General features: G+C 41.5%; 1 protein-coding gene across 6 annotated transcripts in view; it reads right to left on the reverse strand.

Annotated features, from left to right (window-relative positions):
• SIPA1L1 (signal induced proliferation associated 1 like 1) overlaps nucleotides 1-21,376 on the reverse strand; it is a 257,448-nt gene that overhangs the window by 96,428 nt on the left and 139,644 nt on the right. For all 6 annotated transcript variants that reach the window (XM_084847797.1, XM_084847839.1, XM_084847824.1 and 3 more), the window contains 2 exons: nucleotides 3,476-5,266; nucleotides 2,689-2,819 (listed from right to left, as the gene is read on the reverse strand). In XM_084847797.1, the coding sequence (XP_084703923.1) occupies nucleotides 2,689-2,819; nucleotides 3,476-4,964 (1,620 nt within the window). In that variant the 5' untranslated portion in view covers nucleotides 4,965-5,266. The remainder of the gene's footprint in view (nucleotides 1-2,688; nucleotides 2,820-3,475; nucleotides 5,267-21,376) is intronic.

The raw sequence follows: 21,376 nt of genomic DNA on the forward strand, positions 1-21,376 counted from the left end.
TTGAATAAACAGAAGGGTCAGCATATTGTGCATAGTGCCAGTTTCATCCATGTACTTATAATAGTAAAAACACAATTTTTCATATTAATGTAGACTTTTTAAAGGCATGAAGCAGCCTGAAGATCAGCAAGAACTGATTTATGAGGTGAATACTGATCGTTGTTGTATCCGAGTTTAGTTTTCAGTTAGCAAACAAAATGTCTCAACTGTGCACTAAACAGTATTTGAGCTGGATGCATGAAATTAAAGTGGCCAACGAAGTTTGGCTTAAAACGACTGAGTAAAGAAATTGAAATAGCTTTGCATGATATGAGCAAATGTCAAGAAATATAGCAGAGCAAGCAATATATTCAGCAACTATGAATAAGTAAGGCTATTTTGAGACTTTAGGATACAACCCTAAAACTTAGGGATAAAATTCTACTATTAAGAACTGTGATTTATTTATTATTTATTTACCAACCTGCCTGCACTTTGAGGTCATCACCTGAGGCCCTTTAAACTTGCCTGCCACTAAGGGCAGTTAGGCTGCTGAATACAAGGGAGAGGGTCCCATCCCTCTTGAATCAGCTTCCATGGGGGTTTGTCAGGCCCTTTCCTTGAAGGTCTTCAGGAAGGTTCTGAAGACCCACTTGTTTTCACTGGCCTTCCCATAATCTGTGAGCAGCAGGTTTTATTGGTTTAATCTGTTTTTATAGTACCTTATACTATTTTACTGTATATTTATTGCTTGTTTGTATACTTTTGTACTGGTTTTTACCCTGTATCCCACCATGAGAGGGTTCTATTCTAAAAGGTGGTCTAAAAATAATTTTAAATAAATAAAATAGATAAACTCTAAAACTTAACGATAATATTGCATTATTAAAGAACTGTGATTTATTACTCTTTCTTTGCCTTTCTGAAACCGTAAGGACACACAATGCAATTATAGCTTTATATATTTCTTGGAACCAGGACAGTACTGCTTGGCAGCAGAGGCTTTAAGAGGGCAGCAAATTTTAAAATAAAGATTCCATTTCAGCATATAGCTGTGCACACTTAATCCCACTAAAATCACATTTAGTCCCATTAAAATATTTGCTTAAGTGTGTGCCAGAGCCAGATTATGACCAAACTCACACAAAAGTTGGTAAGCCTGTGTCCTGCACTTCTCACATTTTATATCATTTTAGATTTGCCCTTTGTTGTCCATGACAGAACTTTGTCTCATATAGACACATGGTCCCCTCACTCTTCCTCCAAATCAAGTTTTTTCCCCTTAATTTTACATGATGTCACCCATGTATCCTAGATAAATCCAGTTTTCCAAGCAGGAGAAGCGAGACCTGGTTTGCACATAATGCTAACCCATGCTTTACTTAAACTATGGTTAACCCCTGGCTTGTTGCCCTACCCAGGGTTTTCTGGCAGATGACTGAACAAACCACAGTTTGTTTTCTCAATCCCTGAGTTGTTAGTTTCTCTCCTCCTTCGCCTGCTCCCTCCTTGTATACTAAAAGCCTCTGCAGCATTGTAGTACTGTTACGTAGAGCAGCTGGGTGTTTTTACCACTCTTGCTTGCTGTTTCTGTAGCCTGGCAAAACAACCCATGAACAATTACAATTCTGAGTTCACCCACAGTTTAAACAACCCAGAATTAATAACCCAACAAAAACCCATGGATTCTCTTTCTGTGTAACGCAGCTGGGTATGCACATCACAAGAGCTCAGAATTCAACAACCCATGTGTTAAATAAACCATGGGTTAACATTATGTGTGAACCAGGTCTGTGCACACACACACGTGTGTGTGTGTGTGTGTGTGTGTGTGTGTGTATAGCTCTCTTGAGCCAGATCTGGCTTCTACTAGATATAACTAGAAAAACAAAACAAATTGGGTGACGGGTGCAGAGGCCCAAATTCACAGAAAAAATGATGCCTGTCTTGACCTAACCAAAAATAAGAATGTTTTTGTGCTTTCATGAGAATAGTTCTGATGCTTCTAATTATTTATTGATCAGTGTTCCAAATCCCTATTCTAGAACGTAATACGAAATTCAGTAACGTGGATGTCTTTCCTTAAGTGTCTGAGAAGAGTGCCTTGTCTAACATCACCTAGTTTATGGCTTAGATTAGATTTGAACTAACAAGCTGGAATTTGTAAGATGCTCCAATTCAATTTGAGTCTTCTGAATGCAAACTGAATAGCCAAATCTGACAAACCCCCCTTCCCAACATTTCTTCTGACTTAAGAAATCTATCAGCCACATGGATGACAAATTTTCATGGCAAGTATTTCACATTCTTATTCTTTCCCCTCAAATCTTTTTTATTTAAAGGAAATTCAAGCATACATAGTAACTATAACCATAATATAGAATTTACATCATGATTAGTATGCATAACAACTCGTCAACTGAAATATTAACCTTCCAATGTTTGGACAGTACCATTTGGTCTGCAACTAATACATTTAAAACAATATCAGATATTTTACTCTTAATGCCCCTTTTTATGCCTCAGTAATTGTTTGCATCATTATTTAAATTATTTATTTAACACTGTTAAATAATAGGTGCATTATAGGGAATATGCAAAACATAAGAAAAAGTACCCCTATTCAAGCCGCATTTGTAGCAAGTCCTAGAGTATGCAGAATAGGTATTTTTGTATTTCTTATTCTTATATTGCCCATACATTGCTTACCTCACTAGTTCTGAAAATGATGCGGTAGTTATATTGAGACCCATTTTCTTTGATTTCTTCAGGTTTTTCTCTTCTGATGCTGACAGCTACAGGACCAAGGTTCTCATCTGCCCCAAAGTAGTTCCAGTGTTCTTGTGCATTAAAAAAGGGGGGGGGGCAAGAATTATCTCAGAAAAAAGTCGGTATTTTATATTCCCACAACAGGTTAATGTTTTAGGACCAGTTCCCACAGAACATGCTCACATTTGTTCTAAATGTAAGCATGTGCCCATCATCCATGGGCACATGCTTACAAGGACAAATGCAACATGTGAACTAGGCAATCAGAGATACAGCTTGGCAGCATTTCTAGATTCCCTCCCACATCCCCACAATATTTGAAAAATATTTGCAGCATTTTTTCTGTAGCGTGCTTTTCTTGATTTGGATTCTTGACCATTCAAGTTGGGACACCCTTCCCCAATCTGTGCTCTTCCGATGTTTTGGACTTCAATTGCCATCAACCCCAGCCAGCATAGCCACTGGTCAGGAATATTGGGAGTTGTTGTCCAAAACATCTGGAGGGTATCAGGTTGGGGAAGGCTGAATTAGAAAGTTTTGCCTTAATTACAAAGTCTAAAAAATTCTTGCACGCTACTAAAAAGCAAATTGCAAAATTTCTTTTTAAGTTTATATATGAATTCTAACTAGTATGATAAAATGAACATTCTGTGCACCAAGATAGTAGTTTGACAATGTTCAGTCAACAGCAAAGAATTGTTGTTTAAGGCCATAAATGACTGCTCACCTTTCTGATAGAAGAATTTCCGATAATAATATGCACCAAGATCCACATGTTCAACAATGTATCTTTTCACTCTGTCCAAGTGTAACAACAGATTATCCTTGGGTATTTCAAGCACAGCCACTCCTGCATTTGTGCAATGAGAGCTAAGAGTAGACTCAAAAGAGGCACTTTCACAGCTGCTGAAGGATCCAGAGTTAGATTTGGAAAGGCTGATCTTTCTTTCTCCTTCTCCACCAATCTCATTTCGAAAGTAAGGACAACTCATGACAAGATCATTGCTTTTATCATCTCCCTGGTCCATATTGAGACTTCCTTTGGAATTCAGGTCTTCTGTACTGCCCATCGGGGAATTAAAACTTGCAGAATGGGACAATGGTCCAGAAGCTAATGATGCAACTGCAGCAGCAGAAGCTCCAGTTGTTGTATTCCTTCGTTTAATAACATTGTGCCGATTAACTGCCACTTCATTTAAATCAAATAATATACTCTGAACATCATAATGGGCAAAACACTTTGGGCAAGTCCAAGGCTTGACACTATCTTCTGATCTGCTGTCCTCAAGGTCTGAAGACTTCCCAAGATCCCCTTCACCTTTGGCATTACGCAGCTTTCGAAAAATGGAAGAATCTCCCGTCTCTGATTTTGACCGTCTCTTCAGTGGTTTCTCCCTTTCTTTAAATAGTCGGAGATTTTCCCTCTGAGTGATGGGTCCATCTATCACATCCAAAGAAAATCCTGAACCCTTACTTCCACTAGCTATAAGTAGCTCACTGAACTTGCTGGTGCTTGAGACTCTCTGGTCAGACTTTTCATCTTTATAATCTTTTAATAAGTCAAAAAAACTTTCCCCTGAAGTACCCTGCTTATCTATTGATGATGTGCTGCCATATTCTCTGTGTAGTGATGGTCCAGATTTATAACTGGGTGAGATACATTCATCAAAACTATCCATGTCAAGCTCACTTAGGGTAATATCACTATTACTTCGCTGCCTTATTCTACGAAGAGCTTTTCTAGGGGAACTGTGGTAGCCATCAGGTGTGAGAAACCTAGAATCTAGATTCTCAGATTGTCTTGTTTTGTTTTTAAGTGTGTTTTGGATGCTCTTTAACATGACAGAGTCACTAGCATTCAAGTTAATAGAGCTCCCCTGACTCCCAGGACTACTTTTTGAAGACATACTATCAAGACAGCTTGATGTATCCATTTCTTGACTTGATCGACTGCTTTCTTTGACGTTTTCCTTCCTTGGGGGCCAGTCAGCAATCCTTGCCCTAACCCCCATTTTAGGAACTCCAGGAGTAGAAGTAATGTGATGAGACCCTTCATTACGTGGAGGGCCTACTGGAGCCATCACTGAAGATCCCAAGCTGCCATTCTGTGACCTAAAGCGTCTCATGTAAAAGTCATCTGAATGGACTTTTGGAGTTCCATCCGAGACTCCGGTGGCAACAGCCCTTTCAGTCTGGGACCGCTTCAAGCTGGTCATTATTGAAAAATGTGTTTGTCCTTAGTAAGCTCCAAAAGAAAATACAGTCATCTCTGCCTTTTAAATTTATAATTCTCTTCTGGAGAAGGTTCTCCAGAAAATACAAAGGTTGCATGAGATCCCAGTTGTGATCATTTAATATAGTGCTAAATGTCTATAGATGCAACTCTGTTATTCAATCACTTTTGACTTCTTAGAAGTCTTAATCTATCCATTTTAAGAAGCAATCATCTTGCCACACATCCAAATGTCGTAACATTGTTTTGAGGCCCAAAATTTCAATAGTTAAACTTGCTTTAAACCTAGAGTGAATAAAGTGAAAGACAGAGTGAATAGTCAATACACATGATCAGTTATTTAAGTGAAAACTTAAAATGTCTATATAGTAGCTACTTTCTCAATACATTTTACCTCACAGATGAATATTAATGGAACAACTGACATATTTTACAGCTTTAATACAGAAGGGTGTAAGTTACTTTTCCACATATAAAACAGACTTTCCTTCAGGTCAATAGCTGTAGGAATAGTTTCATTTCAACCAGCAAAATACAGCTAAGTAACAGATGTTCTGCTCAATGAGGAGATACAGAGTTGGATCCAAAGGTGGTATCTCCACTTCTTCAAGTGGTCCCCCCTCCCCGATTTTTGGCATTTACCCCTTGTTACAAAGTAGCTCTCTTTTGAGTGAACAGTACTGACTCCATTTCAAGACAGCCAAAAAGCCAGGGGTCTTCATCCCCAGCCTCAGCAAAGGTGGAAGAAAGGCACAGGAATGGGGTTGAGAGCAACATGCAAGACTAGATCAAGCAATTCAGTTTCTAATGGACTTCTTAAAATGCATTCCCCAAAGGCAAAGGTGGGGGTCAAAATTCAGCAAAAAATGAATGTGCTGGATAAAAAGAGTGATATCTGGTAAGTTACTTCAACTACCTGCAATAAGCTCCTATTGTTGAACTCCAGCCTTGACACCTGTCTTTAAGATAGTCATTAAGATGCAAGGTCATCTTTTGTTAAGTGAATAAGAGATAGTAAGTAGGACTTTTGTTTTTGGCAAATACAGCCATCATCCTCAAGCACCCCCTTTTGTTATACAAGATGGGAGGCCAACTCAGTCTTTCTCCCATAGCAAGTAGCACCATTACCAGTGCCTATGAGCTGTGTCTGGCTCATCAGAGTTGTGATGTCACTGCCTTTCTCTGAACTGTATAAGACGCCTCAGGTTGGGGCAGTCCCCAATACCCCTCTTCCCAGAGGTGGGGGGCCATGCTGCTGAAATCACAACTGTGCCTCACCCCTGCAGGGGTAAGGTTCCACACTGCTGCTGAAATCACTCAGGAGTCTCTCCTCCCAGAGAAAAGGCTCCATGCTGAAATCAATGAAATCGCTAAGCTCTTTGCATGCCAGAGCAAGGTGCCAACAGTGGATGCTTTGCTTCCCCAGTAAAGGCTCTCAGCTTTCCTTCCTCTTCACCTTAGACCTTACCTAGGGAGGTAGTGGGCTCTCCCACACTGGAGGCATTCAAGATGAGAATGGACACCATCTGTCAGGGATGCTCTGACTTGGATTCCTGCATTGAGCAGGGGTTGGACTCGATTATCTTATAGGCCCCTTCCAACCCTACTATTCTATGATTCTGTGACCAGGAATTGCAACGTACACTAGTTCCTGTCTGCAGGAAACAGCTTCAGCCCAAGAAAAAGTATATTGCTTTTAGAGATTCTTTGTAGAAATTGTAGCTTCCCCCCCTTCCCCCTCCCGTGTGTGCGTGCGTGTGTGTGTGTGTGTGTAGGCTTCAGGAAGACTCCAAACTTGGTGAAGGCTGGAGCATCTCCACTTGGTCTTAAGTGTTAAATCCATTTGCTCAGCTAATTCCCCAAACTAGTTTGTGCATTTGAATCTTTGTTATCCCCAATAAATGTGCCATTGTGGCATTATCCTCTCCAGTGAATCTCTTTGGGTGGGAATTGCCTTATTAGCCACAGACGCTCTATTGCCAATGTCTAAAGATTCCTTATAAGCGGGTGTATGAGTCTCGTTAGAATGTGTGCAAGTTTGTACACAGGTCTAACTAGAGCACATCATGTAACACCCTACTTCCTACAACCCCATGTTCACATGCCATTCTGCTCCAGAGGATCATCCAACCCTGAACAGATGGGGGGGGAGGTTTACAGGGGGTTGCAGAGGGAAGGGGGAAACATCACAGCCCCATTCTCTGAAAAGAGCTCTATTTTGTTCATAGAACAGGCTTTGGAACCCAACCATTCTGGATCCAAAGCCACTGAATACAGATATGAATGAGGAAAACCAGATATAAATTCTGAGTTGCTATCTGCAGCAAGAGTGATGGGGAGAAGATTGCTGAATTAGTCTACTGCCACTTCCTTAAATATTCCCAGGGCAGGCCTGAGAAAGAGTTCCTTTTCAGGCACTGATCCATTATTGTTACTATTATTTATAAAATGCTTTTAAATTCAAAATGCATGAAGTATTTACAATAAAATTAACTCTACCCCACACAACCCCAGCAACAACCCAAATACAACAAGAGAAATATATCAAATCTCAGTAGCACTAGTAATGTGAAAACAAAGCCAGTTAAGCAACCTCAGTAAAAGCTCTTTTAGGGTCAAACTACAGTTACTTTAAGTACATGTAAGCTGTTTTTGAAATGTAAATAGCTAATGCTGGGGAAGCAGGATTGGGATCATGGTTGGAGAAGATTTAGCCCTTCCAAACTGGCACAGTTCCAATGAACACCCCCCCCCCTTTCCACACACACACACAGCTAAGAGCAGCTTGGGGGGGAGCCACAGTGGGCAGAAAAATGTTACAGCCCTGAAAACAAAACAACTGTCTGACATCAACCAACAGAGAATTTCACAGAGATGAAATACACCAAAAGCTCTACTCCAAGTGGACTCTAAATGGACCTTAGATCCATGCACAATGACCAGGAGTGTCTCATCTGATGACCTTAGTGACTGGGCAGGCTGATAAGGGAGAAGGCAAGCTCTCAAATATCCCGGTGATTAAGTATTCAAACAGGCAAGTCCATGGTCTCCTGATGGACTCTGTTTGGGGAGTCTTCCCCTACAGAGCATTTTTTCTCATGAACCATGGCTGAAGCTAAGGTTCAGAGATGGCCCAAAATATTGTGTCTAAGGCAGAATATCTAACTGGCATGTGGCAGCAAAAATACAGTAAGAAAGTGACAATTAATAGTTCCTGAAATCAGCTTTGCCCTGCCTATCAAGAGGATTGACTTTACTAGCTCCATGTTCCCCAACCTATTTCCCTCTCTCACCTTTCCTAGCCAGCATTCTACCTCTGCTCCCCATCCCCGCTTTAGTTCCTACTGCTTATGCTCAGAAGTACAAGAATGGGCACAAGATTTTAAGTTGGAGCCACTGTGCAACCACCCTCACAACTGCCAGGCCTGCACAACTTGTGGCTCAGTATGTATTCACTTCTGTATATAATGCATTTTAGCTCATTCTTCAGCAGAAAAAGCTTAAAGAGATGCTTACAGATCAGTAAGACACAAGACAGTCCAGCGTTAAGTGGAGCCAAAAGGAGCTGGTTTGTTTGTTTGTTTGTTTGTTTCTATACTGCCCAATAGCTGAAGCTCTCTGGTAGTTTAGCAGAGCTGACTGAGTGGTCAGTCCTATTTCCCATCTCTTCCTGTATTATAGCCTGATGGGATGGCTGCTACCAGATGACAGTTGAGGGAGGGAGGGAGGCCAACAGAACTGTTCTTGCAGCACAGCCGATGGAATGGCTTTCATCTCAGCTGGGATGGAAGCCCACCAACCACATATTGCAGCAGACAACATCAGGTTTATCAAGGCCTTAGTGGGCCACCATAAAAGGCTGATGAGCTGCATTTATGCAGGCCAGCAATGTGCACAACTCATTTGGTTAACCTCCATAGGTACTCCAGACATCCATATGGCACTCTTGCTTGAAAATACAGTATATTGTTTAGAATAAATCATTATGTGCCTTCTGCTCACACACAGGACTCTCTGGGCCCCAAGCCTGTGTGTTGACTCAATTATTAAAGCTGCCCAAACAATAAAGGGCAAAAAGCAAATGAACAAATTCTAAAGCATTTCTACTATGTTTTTTACCTGAATCTCCACAGAACAGAAAAAAGAAAAAATTTAATCCAGAAAACTCATACAAGTCTAGTGCATGTCTTCATAAATGAATGAAAAATGTCTGCACCTTAGAATATGAATGTTATCTTCTGACAACAAAGTACCTTTTAGATTCTGATTTTACAAGGATGCTGAAACAAACGGCTGTTCCCATATCACCCTGGCCCTAAACTCATTACAAAGTGCTTTATTGCTTTATTGTCCTTTCAAGAGCCTTAACAACAACAACACAACACCTCCACAAATGCAACCTGGCAGGGAGTAAACAAAGGCAAAGGAATGTCAGCATAAAATCCTGCGCTGCTCTATACACCCTTTAACGCAAAGAAGAGCATCCTATTCAGAAACTCAACCAAATACACAAAATGTGGCATTTAAATACTTGCCAAGTCTCTGCATGTAAGGATGCTGCTGAACCAGCACCAGGTTGACAGAGAAGCATTATGTACAAGTCAAGGATACTGACAGTTCTAGGAAAACCAGCACTTTCTGCAGTCTTTTTCTCAAAAGTAACAAGAGCTTGTTGCCACAGTAATTAAGCATCTAGCCAGAATGCTTTCTGCCTCCAACAATCAGCAAATTCTAATGGAGTATCATGGAGGAGCACATGGCTGATTGATAAGAACAGGGAACACGAGCATTCCACACTGCGCCATTTTGTTGGTGCACCATGAAGCAAAATCTTCACCTTTTAAAGTGCAATAAAATGCATCATGAGTTTGTTGAAATATTCACATTATTTCCTTGCAATTTTCCATTATTAAAAAAATAGTAGACCTTATATATCTAAGTAATGAGCACCGTGCCTTAACTATTCTGGCAACACAATTGCTAGATAGTTAACTAAACAAAAAATGAGCAGAAAAGAAACAGTTCTCAAAATACCAGAATTTTATTAAAGCCTGATGCATTTTGGAAAACAAGTTTCCTTCCTCAGGAGCAATCTAAAAACATTAATGAAATATATTAAAATGCAGGTAAGTATGCACTTGTGAAAAACAGAAAATTAACCCCTTAAAAAAAATTAACCCCAAACTGTTTTCTTATAGCTACCACAAGGTAAAGCTACCCAATTTGGCTTCTACTGCCCTTTAATGAAGTACATCATCTAAAATCATCACCACCTTTGTTAATATAAAATCTGCCTAGTTTCTCTCTGTTTCTACTGCTAATGGAACTTGTGTGCTTCGCCCAAGATGGAGACATTTCTGAGTAACAGCTAGATTTTATATTTTTAAAAATGGGAGATCAAACGTATCTGCCTTTTTTTCTTACAAGCAGCCCCAGGTGAAACCTGAAACCATCACATGACCTGCTAGAACCTTATTTGAAGGTCTACACTCCCTTCCTCCCGCATTCCATCTTAAGACTGTCATCATGCAGACACCATGGCATAAACATCAAGGGAAGGGTCCAATGGAGTCCCAGCAATGCTTGCTAGTGCAATGGGTTTTTAGGGGGAGCTACCAGTATTCCTTTGTATCCATGTTACCCCATTTACTTGTAATTAATTCCCACTATTCATACACACCCCTTCATGGATCACTGCCTTGTTGTGGCGAAGGGGTTGCGTAACTCAGTGAAGCCATAAGCTATGCCGTGCAGGGCCACCCAAAACGGACAGGTCATGGCAGAGAGTTCTGACAAAATGTGGTCCACTGGAGAAGGAAATGGCAACCCACTCCAGTATTCTTGCCAAGAAAACCCCATGGAACGTATCACAAGGCTAAAAGATATGACGCCGGAAGAGGAGCCCCTCAGGTCGGAAGGTGTCCAATATGCTACCGGGGAAGAGCAGAGGGTATTTCCAAGTAGCGCCAGAAAGAGTGAAGCGGCTGGGCCAAACCCAAAAGGACACTCAGCTGTGGATGTGTCTGGCGGTGAAAAGAAAATCCGATGCTGTAAAGAACAATATTGTTTAGGAACCTGGAATGTCAGATCAATGAAGCAAGGTAAGCTGGAGGTGGTCAAACATGAGATGGCAAGATTGAACATCGACATCTTGGGAATCAGCGAACTAAAATGGACAGGCATGGGCGAATTTAATTCAGGTGACCATCATATCTACTATTGTGGGCAAGAATCCCTTAGAAGAAATGGAGTAGCACTCATAGTCAACAAAAGGGTGGGAAAAGCAGTACTGGGGTACAATCTTAAAAATGATAGAATGATCTCAGTACGAATCCAAGGCAAACCATTCAACATCACAGTAATTCAAGTCTATGCCCCAACCACTGAGGCCGAAGAAGCTGAGGTTGATCGGTTCTATGAAGACCTACAACACCTTCTAGAACTAACACCAAAAAAAGATGTCCTCTTCATCATAGGGGATTGGAATGCTAAAGTAGGAAGTCAAGAAATCACCGGGATAACAGGCAGGCATGGCCTTGGTGTACAAAATGAAGCAGGACAAAAGCTAATAGAGTTTTGCCAAGAGAACATGCTGATCATAGCAAACACTCTTTTCCAACAGCACAAGAGGCGACTCTACACATGGACGTCACCAGATGGTCAATATCGAAATCAGATTGATTATGTCCTTTGCAGCCAAAGATGGAGAAGCGCCATACAGTCAGTAAAAACAAGACCTGGAGCTGACTGTGGCTCAGATCATGAGCTGCTTCTTCCAAAATTTCGGCTTAAATTGAAGAACGTCGGGAAAACCACTAAACCGTTCAGGTATGACCTAAATCATATCCCTGATGAATATACAGTGGAGGTGACGAATAGATTTAAGGCATTAGACCTGATAGACAGAGTGCCTGAGGAACTATGGATGGAGGTCCGTAACATTGTTCAGGAGGCAGCAACGAAATCCGTCCCAAAGAAAAAGAAATGCAAGAAATGCAAGAAAGCCAAGTGGCTGTCTGATGAGGCTTTACAAGTAGCTGAGGAAAGAAGGGCAGCGAAAAGCAAGGGAGAAAGGGGAAGATATACCCAACTGAATGCAGAGTTCCAGAGAATAGCAAGGAGAGACAAGAAGGCCTTCTTAAATGAACAATGCAAAGAAATCGAGGAAAACAACAGAATGGGAAAGACTAGAGATCTCTTCAAGAAAATTGGAGATCTCAAGAGAACGTTTTGTGCAAAGACGGGCATGATCAAGGACAAAGAAGGCAGGGACCTAACAGAAGCAGATGAGATTAAGAAGAGGTGGCAAGAATACACAGAAGAACTATACAGGAAAGATCTGAATGTCCCTGATAGCCATGATAGTGCGGTCACTGAACTTGAGCCGGACATCCTCGAGAGTGAAGTCAAGTGGGCCTTAGGAAGCATTAGTAACAACAAAGCTAGCGGAGATGACAGTATTCCAGCTGAGCTATTTAAAATCCTAAAAGATGATGCTGTTAAAGTGCTGCATTCAATATGCCAACAAATCTGGAACACTCAACAGTGGCCACAAGACTGGAAAAGGTCAGTTTACATTCCAATTCCAAAGAAGGGCAACACCAAAGAGTGTTCAAACTACCGCACAATTGTGCTCATTTCACATGCCAGCAAGGTGATGCTCAAAATCCTACAAGCTAGGCTTCAGCAGTATGCGAACCGAGAACTACCGGAAGTACAAGCTGGGTTTAGAAGAGGCAGAGGAACTAGAGATCAAATCACCAACATTCGCTGGATCATGGAGAAAGCAAGAGAATTCCAGAAAAACGTCTATTTCTGCTTCATTGACTACGCTAAAGCCTTTGATTGTGTGGATCACAACAAACTGTGGCAAATTCTTAAAGTGATGGGAGTACCAGACCACCTTACCTGTCTCCTAAGAAACCTGTACGAGGGTCAAGAAGCAACAGTAAGAACCAGACATGGAACAACCGAGTGGTTCAAATTGGGAAAGGAGTACGACAAGGCTGCATATTGTCACCCTGCTTATTTAACTTATATGCAGAGTACATCATGAGAAATGCCGGGTTGGATGAATCAGAGGTCGGAATTAAGATTGCCGGGAGAATTATCAACAACCTCCGATATGCAGACGATACCACCCTAATGGCAGAAAGCAAAGAGGATCTAAAGAGCCTCTTGTTGAGGGTGAAAGAGGAGAGTGCAAAAGCTGGTTTGAAACTCAACATTAAAAAAACTAAGATCATGTCATCTGGCCCCATCACTTCCTGGCATATAGAAGGGGAAGAAATGGAAGCAGTGACAGATGTTATTTTCTTGGGCTCCAAGATCACCGCAGATGGTGACTGTAGCCATGAAATTAAAAGACGCTTGCTCCTTGGGAGGAAAGCTATGGCAAACCTAGACAGCATAGTAAGAAGCAGAGACATCACCTTGCCGACAAAGGTCCGTCTAATCAAAGCTATGGTTTTCCCAGTAGTAATGTATGGCTGTGAGAGCTGGACTATAAGGAAGGCTGAGCGCCGAAGAATTGATGCTTTCGAACTGTGGTGCTGGAGAAGACTCTTACGAGTCCCCTGGACTGCAAGGAGGTCCAATCAGTCCATCCTAAAGGAAATCAACCCTGACTGCTCATTGGAAGGACAGATAATGAAGCTGAAGCTCCAATATTTTGGCCACCTAATGCGAAGAGAAAACTCCCTGGAAAAGACCCTGATGCTGGGAAAGACTGAAGGCAAAAGGAGAAGGGGACGGCAGAGGATGAGATGGCTAGAAAGCATCATGGATGCAACGAATATGAACTTGAGCACGCTCCGGGAGAGAGCGCAGGACAGGAAGGCCTGGCGTGCTATGGTCCATGGGGTCACGAAGAGTCGGACACGACTGAACGACTGAACGACTGAACAACAACAACAACAAATTCATACACAACTGGACTTAATCCTTCCAACACTGGGACTTAAAAAATGCCACTAGGAAATGTATAGCAACAGCAGATATTCAAAGTCTTTGTTTAGACTTGTTGAAAATAAACTTGTTGTTGTTGCTGTTATTATTATTATATACCACTTACCATATTTAAAAATATATCTAAGCAGTTTACAAGAGAATTTAAACACATTAAAATACATTGTAATATACATTAAAATACAATTAAAATATATAATGATTTCTAAAAACATTGATACAAAACATTGATAAAATCTTAAAACCAATACAGCATTTATATGCTGGGTTGCCAGCTACATTCAGCCAGGTGGCACAATATCTGGCACACCCATGTCCCTGTTCATTACAGGTTCTTATTACAAAATGCCGACTGAATAGTATTCCCTTGAAGGAAGTAGAGGGAAGATTTCATAATGTACCCAGGCCATGTCGGCTATGTCCGTTCGGTTGCAAGACAATAGAGGATCGAATTCACTTTCTGCTAGAGTGCGCTAAATATGATAACTTGAGATCCAAATATATTTTTCCACTCCTAAAGAAAAAGAGGTTGGAAACATCAAGGGATAAGGTGCTTATGTTATTAAATGGACCGGACTATTATGCTGCTTTCAGAAAGGCAAAATATATTAATTCTGCTTTGAAAGTGAGACAACGGGCTTTGAATTCAAACCCCCAAATTGTGCTTAGTTCAAGGTAAGATAAGACGAAATGGTTTGGTCTTCGGTTTTAAATATTAAATTTTAAGGGTTGTTGAATTTCAGGAGGTAACCAGTGGTTGTTGTTTTGTTGTTGGTGTTTTTTGATTTAATTATGTTTTAGCTGCTGATTGTTTTGCAACGACTGGTTGTCAATGCAATAAAACTGATTTGAATTGAATACAGCATCATGATTAACAAATTGGGCAGCACGCTCACTCAAGGAAGACCTTGCTGAAGAGATGGGTCTTTCTTTAATTGGAGCCTAAAGTATGTTAAGTAGGAAGTCAAGAAATCACCGGGATAACAGGCAAGCATGGCCTTGGTATACAAAATGAAGCAGGACAAAGGCTAATACAGTTTTGCCAAGAGAACATGCTGATCATAGCAAACACTCTTTTCCAACAGCACAAGAGGCGACTCTACACATGGACATCAACAGATGGTCAATATCGAAATCAGATTGATTATGTCCTTTGCAGCCATAGATGGAGAAGCTCTATACAGTCAGTAAAAACAAGACCTGGAGCTGACTGTGGCTCAGATCATGAGCTGCTTCTTGCAAAATTTCGGCTTAAATTGAAGAACGTCGGGAAAACCACTAAACCATTCAGGTATGACCTAAATCATATCCCTTAGGAATATACAGTGGAGGTGAGGAATAGATTTCAGGGATTAGACCTGACAGACAGAGTGCCTGAGGAACTATGGATGGAGGTCCGTAACATTGTTCAGGAGGCAGCAACTCAATCCATCCCAAAGAAAAAGAAATGCAAGAACGCCAAGTGGCTGTCTGATGAGGCTTTACAAGTAGCTCACGAAAGAAGGGAAGCGAAAAGCAAGGGAGAAAGGGGAAGATATATCCAACTGAATGCAGAGTTCCAGAGAATAGCAAGGAGAGACAACAAGGCCTTCTTAAATGGGAAAGACTAGAGATCTCTTCGAGAAAATCGGAGATCTCAAGGGAACGTTTTGTGCAAAGACGGGCATGGTCAAGGACAAAGAAGGCAGGGACCTAACACAAGCAGAGGAGATTAAGAAGAGGTGGAAAGAATACACAGAAGAACTATACAGGAAAGATCTTAATGTCCCTGATAGCCATGATAGTGCGGTCACTGAAGTTGAGCTGGACATCCTAGACAGTGAAGTCAAGTGGGCGTTTGGAAGCATTAGTAACAACAAAGCTAGCAGAGATGACAGTATTCCAGCTGAGCTACTTAAGATCCTAAAAGATGATGCTGTTAAAGTGCTGCACTCAATTCCAACAAATTTGGAACACTCAACAGTGGCCGCAAGACTGGAGAAGGTCAGTTTACATTCCAATTCCAAAGAAGGGCAACGCCAAAGTGTGTTCAAAGTACCGCACAATTGCACTCATTTCACATGCCAGCAAGGTGATGCTCAAAATCCTACAAGCTAAGCTTCAGCAGTATGCGAACCAAGAACTCCCGGAAGTACAAGCTGGGTTTAGAAGAGGCAGAGGAACTAGAGATCAAATCGCCAACATTCGCTGGATCATGGAGAAAGCAAGAGAATTCCAGAAAAACGTCTATTTCTGCTTCACTGACTACGCTAAAGCCTTTGATTGTGTGGATCACAACAAACTGTGGCAAATTCTTAAAGTGATGGGAATACCAGACCACCTTACCTGTCTCCTGAGAAACCTGTACGAGGGTCAAGAAGCAACAGTAAGAACCAGACATGGAACAACTGATTGGTTCCAAATTGGGAAAGGAGTACGACAAGGCTGCATATTGTCACCCTGCTTATTTAACTTATATGCAGAGTACATCATGAGAAATGCCGGGTTGGATGAATCAGAGGTCGGAATTAAGATTGCCGGGAGAATTATCAACAACCTCCGATATGCAGACGATACCACCCTAATGGCAGAAAGCAAAGAGGATCTCAAGAGCCTCTTGTTGAGGGTGAAAGAGGAGAGTGCAAAAGCTGGTTTGAAACTCAACATTAAAAAAATGAAGATCATGGCATCTGGCCCCATCACTTCCTGGCGTATGTATAGAAGGGGAAGAAATGGAAGCAGTGACAGATTTTACTTTCTTGGGCTCCAAGATCACCGCTGATGGTGACTGTAGCCATGAAATTAAAAGACGCTTGCTCCTTGGGAGGAAAGCTATGGCAAACCTAGACAGCATAGTCAGAAACAGAGACATCACCTTGCCGACAAAGGTCCGTCTCATCAAAGCTATGGTTTTCCCAGTAGCAACGTATGGCTGTGAGAGCTGGACTATAAGGAAGGCTGAGCGCCGAAGAATTGATGCTTTCGAACTGTGGTGCTGGAGAAGACTCTTGCGAGTCCCCTGGACTGCAAGGAGGTCCAATCAGTCCATCCTAAAGGAAATCAACCCTGACTGCTCATTGGAAGGACAGATAATGAAGCTGAAGCTCCAATATTTTGGAGAAAAGGAGAAGGGGACGGCAGAGGATGAGATGGCTAGATAGCATCACCGATGCAATGAATATGAACTTGAGCACGCTCCGGGAGAGAGCGCAGGACAGGAAGGCCTGGCGTACTATGGTCAATGGGGTCACGAAGAGTCGGACACGACTGAATGACTGAACAACAACTGAACAACAAATGACTGAACAACAACAACAAAGTATGTTACAGCTGGCACCTCCCAAAAACCAGAAGCTATTAAAAACCTTACTCACCTAAGCAAATGCTTTTCGTCCAGCTTTTATAATTCTATCTTCAAGAAAGACAATTCTGACATTGTATGAACAGATTGGAAAGTATTTTTTTAGACTGTCCCAGAGGAAGGAAATTTTATTTTCTGAAACATATAGGTCTTTAATAAATCTTGGCCCTTCTGAGAACAGTTTCTTGCTGATCATTTTCTGCAGTCAGCACCTTTGCCGTTTGAATTTTTGTTACTCAAGCAAGCCATTCCAAACAATCCCATGTTTTAAGATGCCTTTCATAAATCAATTTACACTCTGTTTAAAATTACAAATAAAATAAGAAACTCTCAGTTCCAGGAAAGCTATTATTTTTTGCAATACAAGTAAAATCAGTAATAACCACATCAACTGTAATCTTTTAAGGGCTATGAACAGATAAGCTTTACATAGATATAAATGGATGGGGGGAGATCTTCGAATTGCCATTGCTGGCAATAAATGTATGTGACACTGAACTCCTAATGGGGCCACCACTTCCTCAGAAAACTTTGTGCCTCAAAATGGGTCTTTAAAGAACAACCCATTTTGAACAACCCACCTAGCCATGCTGTGAAGGAAGGAGAAAACCACTAAAGTTGGTTGGCTTGCAACTGTCCCTTCCTTTAGGGTCAACATTCCCACCTTACCCCCAAAATACCATTGCTCAAAAATGAAGGAAAAATAAGTATTTTATATTCAGTGTAATTTAATGACATGCCAGACATAATTTTAAATGAAAATATTTATCATTTTAAAAAGCTATCAGGAAGAAAGGAAAGGATGAAGAGTAAATTCAAAGGCCTAGACCTAGATGGTTTTGGGGGGGTCAAATCTGGATTAGCCATCATTCAATGTTCATTTCTCATTGGTAATGTATCTTTTACAAGTCTGAATATATTCAAATGCCTGGTGCTTACTTCTAGGACAATCTCTGCATACTCGGTGTTGTTTCACATTTAAAGCAGACTGTGGAAATGCTAAATATTTGAGGAAATAAACCCAGCTCTTGTTCTAGCGTCAGTTGTAATCTCCCTGCTTGATTATAATTTTTCAGTGATAGCCAACGCAAGAAATGTGTTGAGAATTAAGCTGCATTGGATGCCCTCAGGAACTTAACTATTATGAAACATGATGACACTGGTGGTTTTATTTATTTATTTATTTATTTATTTATTTATTTATTTGTGCCCTGTTTTTCTACCAAGAAAAATTGCACTCAAGGCAACTGGATGGTAATCTACTTCTAAAACCAATTATCCAAGAATCAAGGCCAAGGGAAAGGTATGCCTCTTTCAAATAAGCCTCTTAAACATCGAAACCGGTAAAAGTGAGAGAAATGAACAAAAACAGGGCATGTGATATTGCAGAGAGGGTCCTGGGCTTTAAAAATACTGAGTTTTATTCAGTTTGGGAAAGAGCTAGGAAGGGAGTGGCTGCATTTTCAGCCTGCTCTTTACCTGGTAACATTTTGTTTTTATAATGTATGTTGAATTGCACTAATCTAAGGAGCTCAGAATAAAAATACTGAGAAAAAAAACCTCATGTTGGGCTCATTTGTGACTTACTAGCCCTCACATCTGTTCTTTGACTCTGATGCTCAAGTTCACATACTGCAAAATACATCTATTACAGTTTAAATGTTATTTTACATTTCTAAGGGCACAATCCTATCCAGATAGGCAGCTGCCTCCAAACTCTGAGGCAACCGCCTATCCAATGCAGGGCAGGAGAAGGACGGAGGGGATCATTTCCTCTGCACTCCTTCTGCCCTGCATTTTCGGCTAGACAGCTGATTGCAGCTCTCTAGCCATGGGAGGGCTGAGGAGGGAAGGAGGCTGCTGTATGACACATTGGATGTGTTGTACAGGCATTTCTGCCCTCCCCGCCCTGGAACGCCCCCCAGACACACCCCTTTTCGGCTGCTCCATGCTCCTCTTGCGAGCATGGAGGATGGGGCTGTTCTGCGCTGCCAAAGAAGGCAGCGCAGAAGTGTATGGAGGTCAATTCTCTGGGAACCGACCTCAAAGCATGGGCCTTGAGGTCTGTTCCCAGAAAACAAGGTATCCTATGGCTGTCTAGCTGCTGTCTAGCGGCCATAGGATTGCTCCCTAAGAGAATAAGGCAAAGGAAGTACCCTATCCCCAAATGTTCTTCAGGCATGATCCTAAATGCTGCCAGCTAACCTCAAAGAATGATAAAAGAACAATACAAATCTGATAACCACAGGTATGCCCCATCTTTCATCCAAGTTCAGAGAAGCATAGATGGGATTATCCCATCTTATCTCCACCAACAATCTTGATAGGTTAGGCTGAGAGATAGTGACATCCAAGCCCATTCATAGAGTTTCATAGCTAAGCAGGGGCCAGTCTCTCCATCCAAGTCCATTACACTATGCACTGCACCATGCTGGCTCTCAGCTCCCTAAACCTCCCATTTCTTCTCAACATCTAGCATTTATTCATAAACTAAATTAGGGCAGTCAACCACAGTATAACATTCCAGTTGCATGATAACTGAGAAATAAATGTTGGCTAATACACTGGGAAGGTTCCAGTGGTGTTCAGCCACTAACACTATTTACATTGTGCTAGCAGGAACCAAAGTGCAATGTCAAAAGTACTTGCTAGCATGGTGGGTTTCCTGGGAAAGTGATATTGACATTGCACAAACATTGGTTTCTGCTAGTGCAACCTGCATAAAGTCAGCAGCCAGAGACCTTTGGAACTTTCCCAATGTTCCTGCCATCCACAGAGACGTGATAACAGACTGTGCTCTACTGTGAAAGAAGAGAATAGAAGAGGGAAGCTTGAAGTGATCATGCAATACCTCCTGCTCAGCTGTTTCTTGGGGCCCTCACAATCTCTGCTGGGCTGAACAGAAGGCAGCTGAAAAGGTTAAGATCCTCCCATTCTCCTGGAGACATACCAAAGGCATAGGCCCATAATTAAATGAGTTATTGCCATGTTGAGCCATGTGGTGTAAAAGTATAAGTGAAGAAAGGCTGCTAGTGAGTGTGCAATTGTGCCAGGGGATCTGCCTCATCAGCGGCTAGCACCAGATATATTATCCAGCGTCACTGTGTACCATAAAATGCATTCAAAAGCACTCACTGCCTCGTATTTCCAAATCTTGCCTGAAACTATCAGAATCTACAGGAAAAAGTTAAGATCATTCTACAGGAAAAAGTTAACAGGAGAACTCCACATACACACACAGAGAAACAAAGGTTTTGATAGGAATATTATGCCACTCCACTATTCCTGCAAAGAGAAAACTCCCTGGAAAAGACCCTGATGCTGGGAAAGACTGAAGGCAAAAGGAGAAGGGGACAGCAGAGGATGAGATGGCTAGATAGCATCACTGATGCAATGAATATGGACTTGAGCACGCTCCAGGAGAGAGCGCAGGACAGGAAGGCCTGGCGTGCTATGGTCCATGGGGTCATGAAGAGTCAGACACGACTGAACGGCTGAACAACAACCACTATTCCACCATGCAAGGAAGATCTCACAATTACAGAAAAGATCAGCCTGAAGATGTTGAACAGTATAAGTGTAACGGTTTTTGCAAAGCCTTACTTTTGCAAAGTACAATTCATCTGTTTCAACTTCAAGTCTAGTGTGCTCATCCATATGTGGACTTGGGTGCCCGTGCATTAAGTAGAGCCTTCAGTAGTCAAGGGGCTTCATCATGGCTGATAACCCCAGGACCCTGTCTACATGACATACCTATCACCAATTTCTGCACACATCCTTCTTTCATCCATGCAGCCCATTAATAAACAAAACATGTTTTTGAAAGGCTAATCTTTGGCGGCAGAACCAGTTAGGCAAGGTTCCCCCCACCTCCCAATTTATTACACTTATACCTACTTTTCCTTCCAAGAGCTCAGAACAGCTCTTGGGAGGAAAAGTTAACCATCCAGGAGCCAGACCAACTTAGCTTAAGCTTCAAGAACACAATAAATACATATAATTCACCAAATCTGCATCATTTAACTTATTACAGAGTTTGGGTTTTCTTGACAGAGAATATAACAAAATACACATACACCTCCTTAAAG

The sequence above is a fragment of the Heloderma suspectum genome, chromosome 1 (assembly GCF_057233095.1).
Source record: "Heloderma suspectum isolate Gila_16-S chromosome 1, 16-S_ref, whole genome shotgun sequence".
Lineage (NCBI taxonomy): Eukaryota > Metazoa > Chordata > Lepidosauria > Squamata > Helodermatidae > Heloderma > Heloderma suspectum.